Source organism: Suillus bovinus (assembly GCF_016758785.1).
Source record: "Suillus bovinus strain UH-Sbo-P2 chromosome Unknown EDB93scaffold_1, whole genome shotgun sequence".
Taxonomy (NCBI): Eukaryota; Fungi; Basidiomycota; class Agaricomycetes; order Boletales; family Suillaceae; genus Suillus; species Suillus bovinus.
The window spans coordinates 1,713,528-1,727,027 of record NW_024542057.1 but is presented as its reverse complement, the minus strand read 5'-3'; the positions used below and the strand labels follow the sequence as shown (position 1 = coordinate 1,727,027).

Genomic DNA, 13,500 nt, shown 5'->3' with positions numbered 1-13,500 from the left:
AAGGCATGAAAAGATATTATGTTGTGAGGTTAAGTGTCTGACTAGTCCAGACTGGTTACGAGTCTATCACGTGCAGCTAATTTACCCTAGGCTACAATTGTTCCGTATCATAGGTAATACAATAAGCGCTGTGCCGCCGCATCTGTAGCTCAAGATACCCACAGTGCCCATATCCTTGTGCAACACCGTCGAGGTCCACAACAATGGAAGAAGAAACAACGCAACCTATCACTATAACAGATGCGCCTGATCGAACATTTGAAAATACTAATACCGTACTTGCAGTCGCAGTCTTTCCAGATCAACGACATATGGTGACAGGCTCAACAGACAAGATGCTTCGCCTGTGGGACATGGAGAATGGCACAGATTTATTCAAGAAGATGGAAGGGCATCGAGGCATGGTACGGGCAGTGACAGTATCGCAAGCCAGAAATTTGATAGCAAGCGCCGACCACGGGGACATAATCATCTGGAATAGAGATACTGGCGAATCTCTCACTCCTGCCATCAAAGCCCACCCCACTGAGTCATACATCCGTTCGTTGGACTTTTCACTGGATGGCAAAACGTTGGTGTCTGGTTCATCAGACCACATGACGAAGTTGTGGGACACAGAGACGTGGCAGCAACGAGGAAATCCAATCAACTGTAATGCGGAAGTTTATAGCGTTCGATATTCACCATCAGGCGAACTACTTGCCATTGCTACAACCTCTGATATTCAAATTTGGAATTTGGGGACAAGGGAATGCAAAGCAACCTTCAAGAATCGCGTGCACAAAATCTACGTAGGAACCAGTTTGCCACTTACTTGGAAGCCCGATGGCACAGGGCTTCTCTCAGGCGGCTGTAGACCAGATCCAACCATACGGGAATGGGATCTATCTACCCCGGGGCAGCAGGTCGGCGATCCCTGGGAAGGCCATCGTCACGATATCAACGCCATTGCCATGAACTCTGATGGTACGCTAGTCGCCTCCGCGTCTACAGACCATGACGTTCGCCTCTGGCGGCTCTGGGATCGAAAAACTATCGCTATATTCCGGCACTCCAGCAGCCAGGTGCACTGCGTGACATTTACTGCAGATGGCAAACGCATCCTTAGTGGAGGTGATGACAAGAAAATTTCAGAGTGGTCAATACCCGAACGCGCTTTGTGTGATGTTAAGGCACGTGTCTATTCTTGATTTATAGCTTAATGTAACCTTCTCCGTGCAGATCCTCACTATAAACCCATGCATAAAAAGGGACTTATCTACAGCTGAAGAACTGCTAACAAAAGAGATCGATGCTGATCCCAACAACTACAACTCGTACGCCAATCGCTCATTTGTCATGGCGCGGAAGCACGACTGGGGCCGTGCGCTTGATGATGCTTCCAAGGTTAGACTGATTTGCCCATGTTGGCCCGCATCATGAAAGTTGATTTTAGTCATGACAGTCCCTCACTATTCGACCCTCCCTGACAGGCTATATCTCCAAGGGCATTGCCCTCGGCGGGAAAAAACAGGTCTGGGATGCAATCAGGGCATTTGACCTCGCTTCTATGTTCACGAACGGAGATCTGAATGCCAATCATCTCCTTCTCTTGATCAAGGTAGGTTCGATGATTCTCACATACTCCATAGTCCATTGTTATTTTCAGGCTATCACACTTTTTAATGCAGAACAGCATCAGGAGGCACTTCTGCGCGTCCAAGAGCTGACTGAAGCTTGTCCGAGAGCCGATACTCGTGCGTGTTTGATTGTGGAAGTGAGTAAAATGCTTCATCAAGCCCAGGCCCGCACATTGGTACTGATTTTCTTGAAACTTCGTACACCAGGCATATCTATGTCTTCAGCTCGGAATCCGTGCCTCAGATAATACGTGTCACGATGAGGCTGTTACACACTTCACTGCTGCTATCAAGGCCAGCGATTCCTCAAGCAAATTCGCTATTTATTCCAAATATGATGACTTTGTCATGGTGCGTTGGTGTGACACAACCAAGAATATTTTTCACGATCAATTATATGCTTTCTACAGCTCTTTGGCTGGGACCTCACATCCCTGTGGGAAACTGCAAATAAGAAACGGTGCCTTGCACTTCTTCGGGCAAGCAGGCTTGAAGAAGCCCTCGAAGCACACCGATACATGATGGACAAATGTAACGAAAGTACAAAGGCCAACTGCCTTGATTGGTCTACTGGCAAGTTTTCTGTAACGTCAATCAGGTACACTCCTCACCTCCATTCCACGCAGCTTTCAAGCGTCAGTGTGGTGACCGCTATGCTCATGACGGACATGCAGCGTTCAGAGCGAGAGCTTATGAAGAAGCTATTAACCTATATTCGGCGGCAATCAACCTGGGCGTCGTAAGCGACATCATTTTGGTGAGGCGGGGTGAGGCGAAGTTGGAAAGAATGCGATGGGAAGATGCACTTCCCGATTTGCAACAAGTGCGACAGCATTCGTTATTTTGTGATCAAACACTCATTTTTGTGATACATAGGCAATCGAACTCAACCCTTCCTCGTATACTGGATACAAGTTGAAGTGTGCAGCGCTTCGCGGCTTGAAACGCTTTAATGAAGCCATCGACGCCTTCGAAACCATGCACAAGTTGGGCATCACTTCCGGATCGGAAATACGAAGTAAGTTTCAAATAACCCACCTGTCAACAAGCTTGACTCTTTCTTCAGAGTTACACCAAAATTATCTTGGTCAATCAAAAGCAAAAGAAGTCATTCAAATGGTTATTAAGGATCAATTAGAAAACGCGCCGCTTCGTCTAATCAACACCACCACTGGGTTATTATGTGATCGAGATGCGCAGATAGACGTATTCAGCGCAAGCTCGGAGTACATTGAGCTCTTGTTATCCACAATGGAACGCGCAGAACATCGAACGGAGCACATCGAAAAAGTGGTAGAGCAGTACTTCCGTTGTGTCACGCTATCACATAGGTGGGAAGGAAAAGAGCAGACACTGCGCGAGATCCAGGATAGGCCCATATACAGTTTTGATCCAGTTGGGACTGTTGTGAAGTTGCAGAGGTTCTGCGAAGTCGTTCGTGATTTGGGGTATCACTGGGCATGGATGGACACATGCTGCATCGACAAGCAGTACAATGTGGAACTCGAAGAATCACTCAATTCCATGTTTGTCTGGTATCGCCACTCAGCGCTTACGATCGTCTACCTGTCGGATGTTCGCGAGTCTGGCGCACTGACGAACAGTGATTGGAACAGGCGAGGATGGACGATTCAAGAATTACTGGCTCCCAAAGTCATTCTTTTCTATCAGAAGGATTGGACACCATATCTCGACGACCACTCTTCTAACCATAAAATGTCTACTGCTATCATGCAGGAGTTGGGGGCTGCGACGGGCATAGATCAAGAGTCCCTCACCAACTTCCATCCAAGCATGAGTAATGCCCGAGAGAAACTCAAATGGGCGTCGACGCGTACCACAACGAGGAAGGAAGACATCGCATACTCATTGTTTGGTATCTTCGGCGTCCGCCTATCTGTCTATTATGGCGAGAAGGAGCAATTCGCGCTTGGACGGCTCTTGCAGGACATCGTGGCTCAGTCGGGTGACATTACTGCCCTTGACTGGGTCGGAAAACCATCAAAGTTTAATAGTTGTCTGCCAGCTGAGATCGCCTCGTACCAGTACCCGCCATATGTGCCGCCACCTCTTTCCGAAGATGAAATCCAGACGTCAGTCTCTTCACTGCGAGATGTCGTGTCTGTGGATTCCGCTTCGGAACTTTATGCCCTGCTTAACAAACAATCCCCTCCTCGTTTTGCGTACCGCCGGCTGCAACTACCCTGCATGGTATTCCGTGTCACACATATCAGACAGAACCCCACTCAAGATAAACAGTCATATATCACGTATGAAGTCAAGGCAGATGGGCTGCGTGATCTATCGATCAAAACGAAGGATCAGCTCAAGCAGTTTTGGCCTGGACGACTGATGCAAACAGAAGTCCTACTTGTCCGTCCTTGGAGCCGTCATCTCCTCGAGCTGTCTGCGTTGGCAGACGAATCGCAGAGCGTTGAGGACACATCCGAACCCCAGTCTGCTTTGCCAGATCTGTCCGACGGGTCTCTTGGAGAAAAGGGGACGCTTCATCTGGATTCTTACTCACAAGCATTGCGATTGATTGTTCGCCTTCGGCAGCAATTCAATGCATTGTTGCTATATCAGCAGCTCGGCGGGGAATATAAGAGGATCGCGTCGGATCATGATATCATTGCGCACGTTGCAGAAATGTCTTCTATTCAGGATATGATGGACGTGAGGACACTAGAGATATTGTAGATTATAGATTCTGAAGGACAGATTGACCCGACTCAATTTCAAGTTGACAAGCATTTTTACTTGTGCACGCTATATCATCATTTATCCTACTTTCTCACATTTTGTTCTATGTACGGACGATAAGCTTGATGTTATTACATAACCTATGTTAGTAATCAAGTACGTACCTTGCGTAGGGTTTCATCATTTTCATGTCTGTCCTCGCACCCTTGGTCGACCAGGATACCATCATCGTTCCATCCTTTACACTTGAGAATGGGAGGATATTGCGGGAGGTCCCGGTCGCCTACAAGACTTGGGGTAAATTGAGTGACGGTAGAGACAACGTTATGATCATATGCCACGCATTCACTGGCAGCGCGGATGTAGAAGATTGGTGAGATCTTTTGACATTTTATTTCAAAACATTTCTTATGCATCCCAGGTGGGGCCCTCTTATCGGTCGTGGGAAGGCCTTTGACCCCAATCGTTTCTTCATTTTCTGTGCTAATGTTATGGGTTCACCATATGGATCGGCTTCTCCTGTGACAATCGATCCAGAGACGGGGAAGCCTTATGGCCCAGAATTCCCTCAGACATCGATACGTGATGACGTGCGGTGAGCGGTCTCACGATATCTTGAATGGTCTCTGACCTGGTTCATTGACAGACTGCATAAGCTCGTTCTTGATCATCTTGGAATTTCTAGTGTCGCTGTAGTCATTGGAGGCTCCATGGGCGGAATGGCTGTACTCGAATGGCCTATGTGCACCCCTCCAGGTTATGTCCGCCATATTATTCCTTTGGCTACGTCTGCACGACACTCTGCGTGGTGTATCAGTTGGGGAGAGGCACAACGTCAAAGCATTTATAGCGATCCACTTTATGACGACGGATACTATACGAAACAGCCTTCGACGGGTTTGGCTGCTGCTCGGATGGCCGCACTTTTAACCTATCGGTCGCGCGACTCTTTTGAGAGTCGCTTTGGACGTCGCCCTCAAGTTACCCCTGTCCCGGAATCTAGCGCTGTCGCACCTTCTATTACGCTCGCTGATAAGGATCTTGCTGCTCATAATGAGGGTCACCAAAATGTGACCCGTACACGCCCCAAAACTCAACACTTAACCGCATCATCTCCGCCTCATTCTCCAACAGAAGGGCCGGACGGCATGAGACATAACTCACCCCCTCCACTTTTTTCAGCGCAGTCATACTTGCGCTATCAAGGTGCCAAGTTCGTGGCGCGCTTTGACGCTAATTGTTACATCCATATCACCCGCAAGCTGGATACGCATGATATCGCCCGAGGACGGACCTCCACTCCCGAAGATGCTCCATCACCGACGGCACAATCAACTGCACTTGCCGCTGTCATTGCAACTCTCCCCCCGCGTGCATTGGTGATCAGCGTCGAAACAGACGGCTTGTTTACTCCTTCTGAACAAAAGGAACTCGCGACACACATACCTGACGCAGAACTTGTAGTCATCCCATCACCTGATGGCCACGACGGCTTCCTCCTCGAATTCGAGCAAATCAACACGCATATTCTTAGGTTTCTTAGAAGGGAGTTTCCAGGTTTATATGAGAGAGGTGATGAGGATTTTTCCAAGGGGGACTTTGTAATCAAAAAAACGAGCCTGTTTGGAGAAGCTGAGGTCGATATCACAAGGTGGTAGGGCTCGCGCAACCGGCCATGTCTACTCGCCCCAGCGTCAATACCAAGTACTAATATGGTTTGAATACATGTGTCAGATTCTATAGACTTAGTTCCACAGAAACCTAGATATAGTAAGTAGACGGTGTGATGTGTAAGATTTATGGGACATGATATTAGCTGAAAAGTGTGATAATGTTGTAAACTCGAAGGACGCATGTTTGAGTCCTGCAGATGGCCGTGAGACTGGGAGCAATGAGCCGAAGCGCAGATGATTACTAGTAGTAGTAGCGTTAGGCACGGAGTCCGGGACGTGAGTAGATTATTGTCGAGCTTTGACTTCATCAATAACATAACACCTCAAACATGGTTCTCTTGACATTTGCGCCATCTCCTACTGGTGCTCTTCACCTCGGTGGACTCAGAACCGCTCTCTATTCGCGGAGGCAAATGGATTCTTAGAATAGAAGACACTGACGCGGTCAGTTCCATGTTTCTCTCGTGGCAAAAACTCATATGTGACCCAGGCGAGATATGTACTGACCGCGGTGGATAATATTAGGAATGCATTAGCATGGGCTGGTCTTCCGTATGACTTCGGTAAGGTGTATGTTACATTCTGGCTCAAAGCAGCTCAAATAATCTTCATCTAGGTCCTGGGATGGATGGTCCGCATGGGCCGTATTTTCAAGTCGGTATCTCACAACCTGTTGATGCCCCGTATACTAAGCTCCGCTAGTCAGAACGACGCGACCTTTACCATTCTTATACACGCAGGCTCGTCGTGTGCTAATTGCTTCTCCCTTCTTTATCTAACCATTGCTGTTTCATAGTCTGGTCACGCATATCGGTGCTTTTGCTCTGCCAATAAACTTGCTACCACCCGCGAGAAGCTTGCACGCGCAGGGTCCAATGCCACGTATGACAAGTCCTGCCTCCATCTCACCGAGGAAGAAGTTGCACGGAGAGTACGTGCTGAGGAGAGGTCAATTGTCAGACTGAATGTGAGTACATCTATTGTGTTGTCAGACCTCATGCTTACAGGTGACAGGGTGACAACCTCCCAGACCATGCTTCACCTACCGATATGGTCTTCGGTATCCTGAGGGATACACATGCTTCACTTCCAACAAATCCCGTTCTTCTTAGATCTGATCTGTTCCCCACGCACCATTTGGCGTCTGTTGTGGACGATCACGAGATGAACATCACACACGTTCTCCGCGGAGAGGTAGGTCTCCATACCTCTATGACACGACGTCCTTTGAATTTCATGCATTCCAGGAATGGCTACCTTCACTACCCCTGCACCTCGATCTGTATTCTTATCTGGGTCTCAAACTCACTCGGTTTGCACATTTGCCCATCCTCTTGAATCCGAAAAGATGTCAAAGCGCAATGGAGATGTGTCTGTCTCAGACTTTATGACACGCCGCTTTCATTTACCTACGAACTTTGATTTGAACGCCCATTTTCCATAGCGCCGTGGTTGGGAACCGGAAGGTGTTTTATATTGGCTTACACTGGCTGGATGGGGCGTGCACCACGAAAATGGGCATGTTTCCCCACCCAGAACGCCCTCGACTCAACCTCCTGACAGTACAACCCTTTTGACACTTCCAGAACTCATCGACCAAGTACATTGCTACTATTTCATGGTTTTTTTTGCATGTTTTACAACAGGTCTATTTGGTAGTATGATCTGTCTTTCGTTACGCATCGCAGGAATGTTCTTGATCCCGCAAAGCTTGCATACCTTAACAAACATCACCTCATGCGGAGCTGGAAAGGGCATTGCCTTCCAGGCAAGACGAGTACATGATATTGTCAAGGCCGCTTTCCCTGATAGGTATCTTGTTCGTCTATTAGTTATACCCTTATTAACTCGGCATTCCTAGTCAATACACAAATGTGGAGTACATCACGCGTGTGATCAGCGTCTTGCAGGTGAGCATGCGTTACCTTCTGGATGAACGTATAGATATAGTGCTCCCTGGGTCGCATCACAAATCTTCATGATGTTCCAACAATCGCTCCGTTCATTTTCGTAGAACCAGATTAAGAATTGCCCGAAGCGCGTTCCATGAAGCGAGGAATATCAGCCGACGACTACGGCAAGTCGCGCACTGTCAGTAATCAGCATTACTGATCGCTTTACATCATTCTAAACCATGTGCTACGACGAGTTATTCTGCAACTCGAGTCTTCATCGGCATCGACTCAATCGGACATTGCAGTTTTCTTGCACGATGCGTGCGAGAAAACAGGCCTGAAGTCAAAAGTCTTTAAGACTGCTTTGAGGTACGCGCTATCTGGGATGAAAGCGGGGTCCAGCCTCCCTGAGATTATCGATGTACTTGGCACCGAACGGACAGCAGGAAGGCTGAAATTGGCGCTCCAGCAGACCAGCGTTTCGAAATAAACATCATCGAATTTCTAATTGTCCATTTTGCACCTTAAGCTCGTATATAGATAAATAATTCAAACGACAACGACATTTTACTAAATTTCAAAAATTTCAAGAAAAGTTTGGCTGGTTTGCGCATGTTTCCGGTTTACTAAGCACTAACTACCGGGACCCTGACTCCTTAACTGCATGTAGTGGACCCGCCGTTAATATTAATACCTCCGTTCACGACGCTGCAGCAAGTCCGACAGGTGCAATCACGAACGTCATCAAAGATAATGGAGTCTTTCTGGCACCAAAACAGAAACGGATTTTCGTTGTTATAACCCGCGAGGTGTCCGCACTCGTACTACTGTCCTGAAAACACCCGTACTTAGTACGCGGTCTGAGGTCATGCTAAAGGTATTCACCAGGCGGACAGGGCATCCTGGAACGTGAGAGCGTGCCACATCAGCTGAAATCAATAAGTGGGTGCATACCGCGACTGCCGCAGTCTCTCCCGCTGATGGCGCGCCAGTACTGTAGTTCCATGTACATGTTAATTCAAATTTCATGTTTCTCCTAGATCCTCTCCAAGATCCGCGTCGTTGTGGAGGGCAGTAAGGGAACAGGAGAGGTGTTAATGACATTAAGACGGAATTTATTTTAATATTGGTGTCCCAGATGCAGTAATCACCCCAGGTATTTCAATATCCAGCCCTGTCCTTCGAAGTACAACAATGAAGTTCACAGACATAATCATCATGTCTGGTGTAATACCAGTACTGTGTGGTACAGTTATAGAACAAGTAGACCCATGCGACAAGCCTGGTGACTCGCTACAATATCTCTAGTGACCTAACGTCCGTCATGTTATGAATAGAAGTCATGTCTTTGACTTGTGCAATGATGTCTCGATCCGATGCGATTCTCTTATATTCTCTGCCACGCTGCTGCATTAGCAAAAATGCACTGAATTCCTGCCCAAGGCGAACAATCAATCGCAAATCTCGCGAGTAAGGGTCCAGATCAACTGGCCCCGAATTTTCGGTTTGTAAGGCGGACTGGGGAACGGACCCATCTTTAACTCTCTGCGTATCATCTAGGAGATGATGATTCCACGGGCGGACAAGAAATACGGCCTTTTGAATGGGTCGTGCCGGCGAAAAGAGAATGAGTTTCTCCCCCGTTCTGATCGAGAGATCATACAACCCATCTGCCTTGACTTCATATGACTGCCTGTCTCCAGCCTGGCTCCGTCTGATTTCTGTAACAGAGAATACTATGCAAGGAAGGTCTAGCCGACGATGCGCGAAACGAGGAGCGCTGAGATTGCTAAGCCGGGTATAAAGTTCCGAAGCCGACTCTGCCGTCACGTCGTTTCGCAGCATGGAGATCGATGTCTGAATTTCATCTTCGGACGGTGATGACAGCTTGCACGCTGCACCTTCGTACGATGTGATGCTAGCTGGCAGACAACTGTTGAACTCCGATGATTCTCCAGACCAGTCCAAGGCAGTGATGTCACCTGACTGAGCTACGATCTCTTGCAAAAGCCGTCCGAGTGCATTTTGCTTCCTCTCTCCATAGATCACGGGTAGGTGGATGTCGAAGATGCCGAACAATGAATATGCAACATCTTCTTGCACAGTGGTGACACGTGCTGACGCCCATCGCAGTTTCTCTCGGGCACCTGTCATTCCTGGATGAAAAGTAATGACGGTGTGTGCATCTATCCCCGTCGCATCCTCCAACTCCTGCATGATCGCAGCGGATTCCTTGTGGTTGGGAGAGTGGTCGTTGAGATATAAAGTCCAGTTACTTTGATAAAAGAGAATGACTTTGGGAGCCAGGAATTCTTGAACGGTCCACCCTCGCGAGTTCCAAGCACTCTTTACCAATGCACCAGCCTTGGACGAAGGTGGAACATCCGACAGGTAGACAATCGTAAGCGCTGAGTGGCGATACCAGATAAACATGGAGTTGAGCGATTCCTGGACCTCGGTATTGTTGTTCTTGTCGATGCAACACGTGTCCATCCATGCCCAGCGATAATGCGCCTCGCGAGCAATTTTGCAGAATGACTGCAATTTCATAATGCCTCCAACTGCCTCCAACTCGTATATGACTTTATCCTGTATGTCATGTAGCAGTGCTTCCTTTTCCTCCCACCGGTGTGAGAGCATGACACAACGAAAGTATTTCGTCACCACTTCTGCGATACGCTCCATTCGGAGGTCCATATCCTTTATTGTTGATGAAACAAGCTCCTTGTACTCTGTACTCGTTTTGAAGACGCTGATCTGCGCCTCTCGATCACACAAGAGCCCGGTGGCGGTGTCAAGTAGACGGAGTGGGGTGTCGGTGAGTTGATTGTGAATGACCTCTCGGATATCACGTTCTGCTTCGGCTGGACTACGATACTGTTGGCGCATTTCTGTACAAAGAAGTCAAGCGTCTCGATACATGTGATTATTTGGGACTTACGTCGTATTTGCGTCTCTGGGGCGTTTTCTATCTGAAGAAGCATGGTTTGGAAGGCCTCGATAGATGCATCATAGCGTTGTAGGCCGTGAAGCGCTGTATGTTTCAGCTCGTATCCAATGTGAGACGAAGGGTCGAGTTCAACGACCTATATGTCACAAAGATGAGCATTGTCTACGGAACTATAGATGATTCTCGTACTTTTTGCGCATCGAGAAGCGCATTCTCCCATAACTTCATGTTCACGTTTGCCTCACAGCGTTTTCTAAAGGTGTCGTTTGCAGCGGCCAGGTCGATCGCTGACGAGTAGAGGGTAATAGCTTTTTCGTAATCACTAGCACTGAGCGCGGCGTCTCCATCAGCGAGATAGAGTGCACTGCATTCCTGTTTGAAGCCTGTGTGTAATGCGGGTGAGGACTGGCGCGACTGACTTCACAGAAAACTTGCCAGTGGACCAATCAAGGCAATTGGCCTTTGTACTTTCATCACCCTTGTCCATCATGTATCGATGTGCTTCGAGGGCTTCTTCAACTCTACTTGCCTTAAGGAGTGCAAAACACCGTTTCTTGTTGGCAGTTTCCCACAAGGATTTGAGGTCCCATCCGAAGAGCTGCAAAGAGTACAAGGTTGGTCGTGAAAAGTATTTTGGCTATCAACGCACCACGACAAAGTCCTCATATTTGGAATGAATGGCTAATTTAGAGAAGGAACTGCTAATATTGACAGCGGCAGTGAAGTGGTTAGCAGCTTCTTTGTGACGCGCATCATCCGAGGCGTGGTTTCCAAGTTCAACGTGTAAATATGCCTGGTACGCGAAATTTAGTCAATGCACGGACTCGGGCTTGTATAATTAGACGATACTAACCTTCACAACCCAACACGCACGAGTATCAGCACTCGGGCAAGCTTCAGCCAGCTCTTGGACGCGTATCATCGCCTCCTCGTGTTGATCTGCATTGAAAAGTGCCGCAGCCTGAAAACAATGACAATGAACAATAATGAAGTATAGAGTATGTAAGAATCATTTAACTTGCCTTGACCAAGAGAAGGAAATGATTGGCCTTGATATCTCCGCCCGTAAACATGGATGCGAGGTCAAATGCTTTGATCGCGTCCCGGACCTGCTTTCTCCCGCAGAGGGCAATGCCCTTGGAGATATAGCCCGTGAACGAGGGTTGAATGTCGACGGACTATGTCACGATCAAAATTAGCTTTCGGTATGGGACCTTACAAGTCAGTCTAACCTTGGAAGCATCCTGAAGCGCACGGTCCCATCTACGCTTTCGTGCCATAACAAATGAGCGATTAGCATAGGAGTTGTATTTATTGGCAATGGCGTCGATCTCTCGTGTTAGTAGCTCTTCGGCTTTATACAAGTCCCCAGCTATGCATGCATTGCGTGCCATCGTGTTTATAGTGAGCATCTGCATGACAAAAGTCACAATAAGTCATATGAGTCAAGAATAGACACATACTTTGACATCACCCCCAGCGTGCTCGGGTACTGTCCACTCCGAGATCTTCTTGTCATCACTTCCGCTAATGATACGCTTGCCATCTACGGAGAATGCGATGCAGCGTACTAAGCTAGAGTGTCGGAATATGGCAATAGTTTTTCGATCCCAGAGCTGCCAGAGGCGAACATGGTGATCTGTAGACGCGGAGGCGACCAGAGTACCATCCGAGTTCACGGCAATGGCGTTGATGTCGTGGTTGTGACCCCTCCATGGATCACCGACCTGTTGCCCCGTAATTACATCCCATTGCCTTATGGTTGGATCCAATCTACAACCGCCTGAAAGAAGCCGTGTGCCATCGGGTATCCAGGCGAGTGGCAATGTGATCCCTACGTAGAGTTTGTGCATATGGTCCTTGAAGTGTGCTATGCGATTTCTTGTCCCCAGTGGATTCCAAATTTGGATATCAGAGTTTGTTGCAATGGCAAGTAGTTCGCCTGATGGCGAATACCGAACGGTGTAGACTTCTGCTTTACAATTGATTGGATTTCCTTGTTGTTGCCACGTTTCCGTGTTCCATAACTTCACCGTATGGTCCATCGAACCAGTCGCCAACATCATGCCGTCTGGTGAGAAGTCCAGCGAGCGGATGTATGTGGAGTGGGCTTTGATGGCAGGAGTGAGAGATTCGCCACTGTCTCTGTCCCAGAAAACGACCTCTCCATTGTCAGCGCTAGCTATCAATTGTCTGTCTTGTGATGCTGCCACTGCCACTGCTCGCACCCGGCCGTGATGTCCCTCTATCTTCTTCAGCACAGTGCGATGCTCCAAGTCCCACAGACGAAGCATCCTGTCTGCCGAGCCCGTCACCATATGTCGTCCATCAGGAAAGACTGAAAGTGCGAGTACGGTATCGGTATTTTCATGATCTTCAAACGTTTGAACAGGTTCGGTCTTTGGAACGATGGGCTGGTCCGCTTCTTCTGCCATTGTGACAAGCTTGGTGGTGTTGAGCACGGACGATAAGCACTGGGTATCTACAGATGGCGGCTTACTCGGCATCTTTATCCTTCTTCGTAGCGCCCAAAGGCTGTTTCATAAGACGCACAGCCATGAGGCATCATTTCCTCTTAAGCTTACTATCAGAACTGTATCTATGGCGAATTTCTTAGTCTTCCAACGCTAGGCTGTGGTGATCAAATGATGTGATGAATG

General features: G+C 48.1%; 4 protein-coding genes across 4 annotated transcripts; 3 read left to right on the top strand and 1 right to left on the bottom strand.

Annotated features, from left to right (window-relative positions):
- The first annotated feature begins 135 nt into the window (after nucleotides 1-135).
- Nucleotides 136-4,495, top strand: EDB93DRAFT_1217741 (uncharacterized protein). The gene is made up of 8 exons (XM_041451090.1): nucleotides 136-1,172; nucleotides 1,222-1,386; nucleotides 1,445-1,756; nucleotides 1,827-1,970; nucleotides 2,030-2,192; nucleotides 2,246-2,442; nucleotides 2,496-2,637; nucleotides 2,686-4,495. Exons 1-8 carry the CDS (start codon nucleotides 204-206, stop codon nucleotides 4,317-4,319), a joined length of 3,726 nt encoding a protein of 1,241 aa, XP_041313962.1. The 5' UTR covers nucleotides 136-203; the 3' UTR covers nucleotides 4,320-4,495.
- A 14-nt stretch (nucleotides 4,496-4,509) lies between these two features.
- Nucleotides 4,510-6,167, top strand: EDB93DRAFT_1197187 (Alpha/Beta hydrolase protein; the record flags this gene model as incomplete). Its single annotated transcript, XM_041450902.1, has 3 exons — nucleotides 4,510-4,695; nucleotides 4,744-4,917; nucleotides 4,969-6,167. Coding segments are annotated over 3 exons (1,372 nt in total), but the record flags the coding sequence as incomplete, so codon positions are not given.
- A 157-nt stretch (nucleotides 6,168-6,324) lies between these two features.
- Nucleotides 6,325-8,380, top strand: EDB93DRAFT_1237399 (uncharacterized protein; the record flags this gene model as incomplete). The annotated part of the gene is made up of 14 exons (XM_041451408.1): nucleotides 6,325-6,373; nucleotides 6,405-6,439; nucleotides 6,486-6,558; nucleotides 6,612-6,649; nucleotides 6,698-6,742; nucleotides 6,792-6,962; nucleotides 7,010-7,189; nucleotides 7,344-7,370; nucleotides 7,440-7,595; nucleotides 7,749-7,807; nucleotides 7,857-7,905; nucleotides 7,946-8,005; nucleotides 8,048-8,090; nucleotides 8,145-8,380. The coding sequence occupies 14 exons, from the start codon at nucleotides 6,325-6,327 to the stop codon at nucleotides 8,378-8,380; spliced, it is 1,221 nt and encodes a 406-aa protein (XP_041313960.1).
- Nucleotides 8,381-9,088: 708 nt separating this feature from the next.
- EDB93DRAFT_47699 (uncharacterized protein) lies at nucleotides 9,089-13,419 on the bottom strand. Its single transcript, XM_041456501.1, has 9 exons — nucleotides 12,304-13,419; nucleotides 12,073-12,252; nucleotides 11,863-12,018; nucleotides 11,694-11,801; nucleotides 11,490-11,633; nucleotides 11,276-11,438; nucleotides 11,030-11,223; nucleotides 10,832-10,976; nucleotides 9,089-10,781 (listed from the first exon to the last, which is right to left on the bottom strand). The coding sequence occupies exons 1-9, from the start codon at nucleotides 13,345-13,347 to the stop codon at nucleotides 9,184-9,186; spliced, it is 3,732 nt and encodes a 1,243-aa protein (XP_041313959.1). The 5' UTR covers nucleotides 13,348-13,419; the 3' UTR covers nucleotides 9,089-9,183.
- Nucleotides 13,420-13,500: the final 81 nt, after the last annotated feature.